Genomic DNA, 9,949 nt, shown 5'->3' on the forward strand with positions numbered 1-9,949 from the left:
ACCACAGGACCTTCCTCTTGGTGTCTGATAACGCTTGTACTCCATAGTCCTCCAGCAGCACAGCCTCTCACTCTCAGCTCCTTGTGCTGCTTGCTCCCAGCTCCTCTCACACACTTCCTCTCCTCTGGCTCCTCCCCATCTGACTGGAGAGAGCTCCTTTTAAAACCCAGGTGCCCTGATTAGCCTGCCTTGATTGGCTGCAGGTGATCTAATCAGCCTGTCTGCCTTAATTGGTTCTAGCAAGTTCCTGACTACTCTAGTGCAGACCCTGCTCTGGTCTCCCAGGGAACAGAAAACTACTCACCCAGTTACCGGTATATTTGCCCTCTACCAGACCCACTGGCCTGGGTCTGTCACATAAGATAGTAACAGTCAACAGACCATAGATAACAGTGATTGTTTACCGGAGGTTATGGTGTAAGCCTAAATAGTAGTTTCTGCTAAAACAACTAACTGATTTACTTGTGATTATTCTCCACTTAACTGATTTCTACATTTCCCCAACTGATTGAGATAAAACATAATTTGACCTCTAGATTGCCTCTGCCTCTCTTTCCTGCTTGGATTCCAGAGCTGCCCCCGCCCCCCATTAGGCCCGTTACACTGGCTGCTTTAGTGACACCTACAGCAGAGAGGCCAAGGTTGAGAACAGAATATCTTCTCACCCTTGGAACAGGGTCCACCAGCTCCCAGATAAAGCACACAAGTGAGAGGCTTTTTTGCAGGGGGATGGGGAGACACCTACACTGTAGTTGTCCACGCTGCATGTCTTCTGTTAACAAATATAAGGCTTCTCTCTCCAGCGGTATCAGACTGACCCTTTTCAGATGTAATCCAGTCACAGTCCAATGCTATATATCAAACACATGAAATCACCCCTTCTGAACAGTCTCAGAAGTAGCTTATTCAAAGCAGCCCCAGTCCCTGCAACCCTCACTCAGGCAAAACTCTCACTGAGGCAATGAGACGTAAGATTGCAGTGAGGTAAATGTGTTTTTGCTGCAGTATTTCTGTGCAACAACAGCATACCGCATCACAGCAACAATAGATATACTCCATGGTGTTATCTGTCCCTTTTACCACCATATAGAAGTGCAGAGTTAATCTTGTGTCCATTAACCAAATGCCTTTTTTCTATAACAATACTGAGTACAACAATCCTGTACTCAGCAATGTATTATATCTTCTCCCTTCCCACCTTAAGGTTTGGGCAGAGCAATACCATACAGACAGATTATATTTCCTACATGGATGAACTTGCCTCTGCTATTGGTGTGAAGCCCAGTTTTCCACTGCTGTTCCTGACGGATCCAAGGCTGGCCCTGGAAGTGTACTTTGGCCCATGCAGTCCATACCAGTTTCGTCTGACGGGACCGGGGAAGTGGGATGGAGCCAGAAATGCCATCCTGACCCAGTGGGACCGGACACTGAAGGCTACGAGGACCCGAGTCGTACATGATTCTCAGAAACATTTCCCCTTCTTGAATTTGTTTAAAATACTTGCCCTTCCTCTTCTTCTTGCTGTTTTTCTGATGTTTAACTAATCATCAATTTTAAGGCTCTCAACATGAAGTTAGCGAATAGAAAAGAGAATGAAAAGGAGAGGAGAGAATCTTATCACTTCACATCAGTTCTGACCTACCGTGTGTGCAGATAGAGATGTTGACAAATAGATAGATAGATATACCACACATGCTTGTATAAACTCAATGGGCCACAGCCTCCACTGTGTAAACTGACATCGCTGCATAGAAGTCAATGCCAGATGTTCTTTTGGTGTCAATGAGCAAAACCTGATTTGTGCTCTTCTGTTTGTATCCTAGGAAATACTGAAAGAACAGACTCATTACAAGGGGAATATTGAGATAAATAAGATGTTATCTCTGTGTTTTCTTAAACCCCAAGCCCTTCACATCTAGAGTATTCAATAGTGTGAAAACTTAGAACTGGTCAAAACACGACAATTATTTTTCATGGGAAATTGTTTTTTTAAAATTGTTTTACGTTTCCCCACTGAAATTTTTGATCTGTCGTTGAAAAAACGAAACCAAAAATTTTTCAGTCTTCAAAAACAATTTTTAGTTTTAGTTTTCAATAAAACTCAATTGTTTTTATGAGAACCTGTTTTTCGGACTTGGGCAGGACGGGGGGAGTTATACCCCCCTGCCCACCCAAAAAATTCAGTTTCAAATTTTTTCTCAAAAAAAAATTTTTCCAACCAAAATAAACATTTTAACCACAGTAAAAATATTTGTGGAAAAAAATGTTTTTATCAAAAAGCCATTTTTTGTTGAAAAAAATCTTTCAGTAAGAAAATTTCTATCGGGTCTTGTAATAATTCTCTCTAACAGCATGTTCAGCTGCAACATCTGCCTCTTACCAAACAATCTGAAATGCATACATTACAGAGCTATCAAAATAAGTAGCCTAGCTGGGGTGGGGTAAACAAAATATACAGTTTCCTGCTGGCTTTAGAGAGAACTTCTCTGAACTCATCAGCGAGGGCTTGACAGCAAAGTTGTTGCTCTCCACCTTTCCCCAGTCATGATTTAGTAAGAACCCCCAGAATCTTCTTTTCATTTGGATGAATGTTCCCTTGAAGCAGTGTGACATACTAGTTAGAACAAGAGATCAGGGTATGTTTACACTGCAGTCAGAGGCGAAACTATGCTATTTGCGTGTGTGTTGGTTTTTATCTGTAAACCAGGGACTGCTGTCAACTTTATAAAGTGCTTTGCATTCTTTGTACGAAAGGCACCATATATGTACCAATCAACATTATTATCTGAAGCTGTTCAGTCTAGAACAGGATCTTGTTAGCTATCCAGTATCTCCTGCTTTTGACTGAATGCTGTGGTCCGATCCTCGCTCATCCAGACAGAAGAGGGAGGTTTATGCCTAGTCATGTTTAAACTAGATGCATGCCCAGATGTTCCGCGGTGGGATTACATTTGTTGTGTCTCTTCTCCCTAGCCTGAGCTAATCACCAGGGAACTCAGTGGAAAGACCCACCCACCCCCATTGACTTCAATGGACATTGGATCAGGCCTCTATTGTACAAGCCACTATTTAAAAAAAAAAGTCAATTACAATATTGAAATTAAAATGTATTGGAATCTTTTCACCAGTTTCCTGATTCTCTCTCAGTTAGGAAACAAAGAATCGTTTATTATGAGGGGTTTATGTAGCTAGCAACTGTAGTATTGTGTAAAGTGAGGGACTAAGATGTTGATTATAGTGATTGGTGCTAGGGCAAAAGGATGATGATTTATACCAAGAGGATGGGATGTACTAAGTGCGCATTGGATGGGAAAACCTCACAGGATGGGGAGAGATTCAGATAAGCCTCTGGAAGCGTAGAGGCTGGCAACACCATATGCACTAAAGGAAGCAAGAGAAGACTCTAGCCCCAGTTCTGCATTTGGATTCAGTCCAAAGTATTTGGTTTAATTATGTTTCAGGGATTTGATTTTTTAAAACTGTTCGTGGGAAGGGGGCAGAAACACATCTGGAAGTCTAGGTAGTGGATAGCATGATTTCATCTGCAAATTAATAACTTCTCACCTAAACTGCACCCATAGCTTTTTGCAGGTACCAGAAGAGATCCTAGTAAATTGCACAGTAGAGGTGCCTTAAGGCATGTCTACATGAAAAGGTTATTTCAATATAAGGTAGGGTGTGAATTTAAATCAATGTGGTTATACTGGTATAACTCTCTATGTGGACCCTCTTATTCCAGTCTAAAAGAGCCTTTTTTCTAGTTTAGCGTATGTCACTTTGGAAGGGGTTTAAGCTATACCAGAAAAAAACACTTTAATACTGGAATAAGTATGCCCACCTGGAAAGCAATGCTAAACTAGCTATTCTGGTTAATTTCCCCATGTAAACAAGAGGGCAGCCACACATAAGAGAGCAGGAGCACTGGCTGTGGTATGTGGCTGCAGAAAGCAGGGTGAGCAGCACTAAGAAGGTGCTGGCAGGACTTATGGGGTGTTGAGGTACAGCATCTGTTTGTGGGATGAGCAGTGCTGTTGAAAAGAATTTAGGGCAGAGGCGGGCAAACTGCGGTCTGCGGGCCACATCCAATTTAATCCAGCCCTCAAGCTCCTGCTGGGGAGCAGAGCTGGGGCTACTCCGAGCACATGTGTCACAGCTCCCGGAAGCAGCGGCATGTCCCCACTCCGGCTTCTATCTGTAGGGGCAGCCAGGGGGCTCCACACACTGCCTCCACCCCAAGCGCTGGTCCTGCAACTCCCATAGGCCGGACCCAGCCCCAATCCCCCTCCTGCCCTCCGATCCCAGCCCCACCCCAGAGCCCGCATCTCTAGCAGAGCTCTCACCCCCTCCTACACCCCAACCCCAATTTCATGAGCATTCATGGCCCACCATACAATTTCCATACCCAGAAGTGGCCCTCAGGCCAAAAGATTTACCCACTCCTGATTTAGGGGATGATGGAGCACAGAGAGAGAGAAACTTTGTCAGAAAGTTGTGGCAGGAATGTGGAGGTGTCGGGGGGCGGGGAGTCAGTGGCAGGATGGAACGTACAGCAGAGAGGAAGATGCTCCTGGCTGGAGCTGAATAGTGTCTTTGCAATGTTTCCTTCTCTCTTGGTGATGAATAACAACATCTGATAGTTTCATGATTGCTGGATGGCAGCAGGTCCCATTTATCAGCTCATCTGTCTGAAAAGAGCACCTGAGGCAGCAACAAAAATCAGCTCCTTAGAAGAAGTAGCCTTCTAGCACAGGATTGTACTCAAACAACTAAAAACTATAGTGACAAGGTGGGGGAAGTAATAGGTTACCTCCCTCACCTTGTCTCTCTCATATCCTGGAACCAATATGGCTACAACTACACTGCAAATAAAAATTATTTTAGATGCTCAAATATTTTCTGTATAAGACTCCACTAAAAGAATGTGCACACAGCACTCATTACATGGGCATGCAAGTGCTCTGTAGTCTTTCGTTTTGCTAACTGTCTCAATATTTCCCCATGGTTTATTGCTTCAAAGCATTTGTGAGTGACATTCTAGGAACCAAGCTGGAGAGTCCTCCATTTTTACCTTTGTTGTTTTTCATCCTCTGATTCATTCTCTGTTGTCAGTAAATGGACAATATTTCAGTCCCAGGCATCAGTTTCAGTCTTTGAGTAGCTGGTTTCAGTACATTACACATAGAAGATCTCTGTTGTAGCAAGGGCCTCTTTTCACAAAAGCTCTGTGTCAGGGTTCCCTCCCCACTCTGAGGTACAGATGTGGGGACCTGCATGAAAGACCCCCTAAGCTTATATTTACCAGCTACGGTTAAAAACTTTTCCAAGGCACAAATTCCACCTTGTTCTTGAACAGTACGCTGCCACCACCAAGTGATTTAGACAAAGAATCAGGGAAATGACCACTGGGAGTCCCATTCCCTCAAAATATTCCCCCAAGCCCTACACTATGTTTCCTGGGGAAGGTTTGCGAATAATAGCCTCACCAATTGATACAGGTGAACATAGACCCAAGCCCTTGGATCTTAAGAACAATGAAAAATCAATCAGGTTCTTAAAAGAAGAATTTATTTAAAGATAAACGAATCACCTCTGTAAAATCAGGATGGAAGATAACTTTACAGGTAACAAAAGATTCAAAACACAGAGGATTTCCCCTCTAGGCAATACTTTAAAGTTACAGAAAAAAAACAGGAATAAACCTTCCTCTTAGCACAGGGAAAAGCTAAAACAAAAGATACTCTAATGCATTTCCTTGCTATTACTTACTATTTCTGTAATATTAGATGTATCATTTCAGTTGGAGCTGGATTACTTGCGTGGTCTCTCCCTTTGTCTCCAGAGAGAATATCCACACAGCACAAAACAAAGCCTTCCCCCCTCCCCCAGATTTGAAAGTATCTTCTTTCCCCATTGATCCTTCTGGTCAGGTGCCAATCAGGGGATCTGAGCTTCTTAACCCTTTACAGGTAAGAAGGGATTTTATGCTACCCTTAGCTGTATGTTTATGACACTCTGTCCACCTGAGAGAAGAGGTCTCTGTAAATTGATAACTTACTGTTGAAAAACCTTTGGGCATGCAGTATGGTGGTCACCTCGTTAGAGGATAGGTTTGACATTATTTTCTAGTGACTCACCCACGTTAGGTCATGATTCCGACAGATCATTGTGAGCAATTAACATCACATTGTGTATGAGATATAACCTGAAACCTGAGATACGTCTGGCCACTGAGTTTACTATCCAAGAGATACTACAGTGTGTCAGCAAAGATCTTCTTACCTGAAACCTTTCTCCTTTGCTACATATTTCACTGATAAGCAGAGGGGGGCATTGATAGGGGAACCCCCTCCATTACCTTCCCAGCAAAGCAAAACTATCAACGCAAGGCCTATTTAAAAGTTCACATGAATAATCATAAGTTTTTGTTTTATTTTACCAGCTATACTGCTGCCAATGCCCTCAAGGCTACAAAAAACATGGACTTATCTGTGCTTCACTGTCTCTTCTTGTCCTCCGAACCGCTATTTGCCTCACTCCCACTTTGGCCATGGCTCAGTCTTTCTTAGTACTTTGCCAACTTGTATTATTTCCCTGTAGTGTGCAGTGTCATGAGACTCGCAAGTTGAGTGCATGTCATTGGACTGTATGCATTCCCCTCTGTACGGCCACTGAAGTGAATGCACTTGTCCGGGTTAAAGCCATTTTCCTCCCTTTGGTGGGTCAACCAGCAATCTAGTACCAGTGACCCGATAGCTAGAAGTGGTAACCATGGCCCAACATCCCATAACAGTCTGGGAGGAGATGACATTGCATTGCTTCCCTTTACTTAAAAAAATGTTTTCCAGTGAAGCAAGTAAATGCTTGTCTGCAAAATGCCAACAAGGGATAAAGCAGGGCTGCCTCTCCCCTTTTCCAGAGGAGAAAATGCATGAAGCATATGAGTAAACAGCCATTGGAGAATGGCAAAGCAAGACCCTTCATGCTTCTGGATAGAAATGAGATCTACTTGTCCAAGGAGGGGTTAGAATGAGAGATCCAAATATACTGCCAGTGAAACTAAAGAAAAACCATTAGACCTTTCACCCCATCAGTAAATTTTCAAGAACCACAATGGAACAGACCTTAGGAGATGGGATAAAATCAGAAATACAGCTGTAATTCATTTGCTCAGCTGAGTCAGCCTCTTTTTGGCCACAGTGAGTAAGCAGGATATATATGGGGAGTGCCTGAGAAAAGATATTCTGCATGTTTGGCCCCAATCACATATACATAAACCATGTGGTTATGAATAAATAAGAAACAACAGCCCTGAAGAAATCCAGAGTGCAAAGACACTGGTGAAGGCAGGTTATTTAAACTTGGATTGGTGCCGTAGTTTGCTTGATCATGGTGAAGAAGGAGACCTGGAAAAGTTTGCTTGTTTTTAAAATAGAGGGTTTCCTACTTGTTTGGCACCTGAGAAGTATCAAAAATGTGATATTCTTAAAACAATAAAGAATGTGCAGCGCTTTGAGATCTACTGATTAAAAGCGCAATATAAGAAATAGGTGTATTATATTCACAGGGATGGCTTAAGCACTCTAGCCCATTCTCCTACTTGAAGAGGGAAGAAAAACCCCAAGACATTAAGCCAACACAGAGGTCCCCTGGGTATGTCCTAATATGTATATAACACTCTGGGAATGTCTTGAAAGGCCTAAAATCAAGTTTACAATGGACACAACACAATGGTGTGCTGACTGCTGTACATCACAAATGTGGATTTAATAGCAGGGGCTGAAACATGGGAACTTTAGAGTACATTGTTTCTAGGGGGAGTGGATGGTAATGTTGCAGGGATACTAACTCGCTGGCTGCAGTAAGGGCTGGGTATCCCATTCCTCTATTTCTCTTGTTAAACAGATGATGATGATGATTTCAAAAAGGAAGATTTATTTCACCCTACATCTAGGAACTCGTCATGAATCAGGCCCCCCCATTGTGTGAGGGGCTGTACAGAGACACAACAAATATTCACGTGACTCTCCAACGTGAGGAAATGCTTTCGACAGGAACAGCCAACTCGAGCACTTCCCCACTGAGGATCTTCCAGCACTGCTGCTGCTTTCCAAATTCTGCCCCGTCTCCCCAGGCAGCCTAATAGGACACTCCTGCAATGTGCCTTCTCATGAGAGAGCACCCAGGAGCAACCCCGGGTTCCCAGGCAGAAGAATGTCTTCTCCCCACTCTGTATCCAGCACCACTTCCAGCAAAGTGAGGCCACTGGGAGCTGCAGATGGTCAGTGTAAACAAACTGTCTTATGGCCCACCGTGTGCGGCCCGCGGGCCGCAGGTTGCCAGCCACTGATAGACAGGCTTTCAAATAATCAGTGGTAACATCTCTTAATAAGCCAACCCTCCCCACTTAAAGATATTGGCAGGAGCCATGGCATGATCTACACCAGTGGTTTTCAAACTGTGGGTCACGATCCAGAACTGGGTCACGGAATGTAAGGCACTGGGTCGTGGCAGCTCTGGTCAGCACTGCCGATTGGGCCGTTAAAAGTCCCATTAATGGTGCTGCGTGGCTGAGGTAGGCTAGTCCCTACCTGTTCCAACACTGTGCTGAGCCCCGGAAGCGGTCAGCAGCAGGTCCAGCTCCTAGCATGGGGTGCCACAGGGCTCTGTGCGCTGCCCCTGCCCTAAGCACCAGCTTTGCACTCCCGTTGGCTGGGAACCAGCCAAAGTGAGCTGGAAAAGGCGGTGCCTGTGAGTGAGATCCATTCAGAGCCACTTGCGAACCTCCACCTAGGAGCTGGACCTGCCGCTGGCCACTTCTGGGGCACAGCGCAGTCCGTGGTGCCAGGACAGGCGGGAAGCCTGCCTCTGCACTCTGGCTGCGCCACTGACCAGGAGCCACCAGAGGTAAGCCTGTGCCCCAACCCGCATCCCAATTCCGTGCACCAGCTCTGAGCCCCCCGTAAAACCCAGATCTTCTTCCAGCACCCCAACCCCCTCATCCCTGACCCTTCCCTAGAGCCTGCAGCCCTAGCCCTGAGCCCTGACCCCCTCCTGCACCCCAACCCCCTTCCCCAGCTGTGAGGCCCCTCTAAACCTGGATCCCCATCCTGCACCCCAAGCCCCTTATCCCCAGCCCTACCCCATAGCCTGCACCTTGCAGCCCAGAGCCCCCTCCCACAACCCAAACCCCTCATCCCCAGCTCTGTTAGGTCATGAGCATCAACAATTTTCTTCAACTGGGTCACCAGAAAAAAAGTTTGAAAACACTTACCTACACAGTCTGATTCTCTCCTGCCTTCCTCTGCTGTAATCATAAACACCTGTGCAAAGCGAGTGGGAAACCCAGCAGAGCTCATTGTCTGCTGACGTCCACTGGTGACAGCATACTGCCTCTGCTTTGGTAACACGATGAAAGACAATGGAGACTCAGGCCCACTATAGGAATGTGGGAGCCACCATACCAAATCAGATTAGCGGTTTCTTTAGCCCAGTGTTCCTGTCTTTGTCAGTGGTAAGTGCCAGATGCTTTAGAGAAAGGTGCAAAAAACCCCAGGGTGGGATAATTATGAATGTACCTGTTCACAGCAAAAATGTTTTCCCAAACCCCATCAGATTGGATTGGATTTTCAAGTGCCTAGCACCCATCATTTGAACCAGATTAGTGCTCAACTCCTGTGTAGGATTCAAAATCAGAGCTGGATTTTCCACAGTGCCCAGAGCCCAATAGCTCAAACTGGGACACTAATGGCCAGATTTTCATTAATGCTCAGCACCCAACAGGCTAAATTCTTCTGAAAATCTGGCCACTTTACTCTGGTGCGTAAATGGAGTTGAGCTCCTTTGACAAATCTGTCCCTTACTGGCTGGATTATGCCTTTAAACATGAGGGTTTATAGTTTACATTTTTTTAAATAGCGTATCAATTCTAGCATAGCTGCTAATGTTCTCT

The 9,949-nt window shown here is 44.9% G+C and overlaps 1 protein-coding gene across 3 annotated transcripts in view; it reads left to right on the forward strand.

The window, feature by feature from the left end:
• Positions 1-2,436, forward strand: part of LOC116839881 (flavin-containing monooxygenase 3-like) — a 56,008-nt gene extending 53,572 nt beyond the window's left edge. For all 3 annotated transcript variants that reach the window (XM_032806142.2, XM_032806143.2, XM_032806141.2), the window contains exon 9: positions 1,205-2,436. In XM_032806142.2, coding sequence (XP_032662033.1) covers positions 1,205-1,544 — 340 coding nt within the window. In that variant the 3' untranslated portion in view covers positions 1,545-2,436. The remainder of the gene's footprint in view (positions 1-1,204) is intronic.
• The last annotated feature ends 7,513 nt before the right edge of the window (positions 2,437-9,949 follow it).

This window comes from Chelonoidis abingdonii, chromosome 7, assembly GCF_003597395.2.
Source record: "Chelonoidis abingdonii isolate Lonesome George chromosome 7, CheloAbing_2.0, whole genome shotgun sequence".
Lineage (NCBI taxonomy): Eukaryota > Metazoa > Chordata > Testudines > Testudinidae > Chelonoidis > Chelonoidis abingdonii.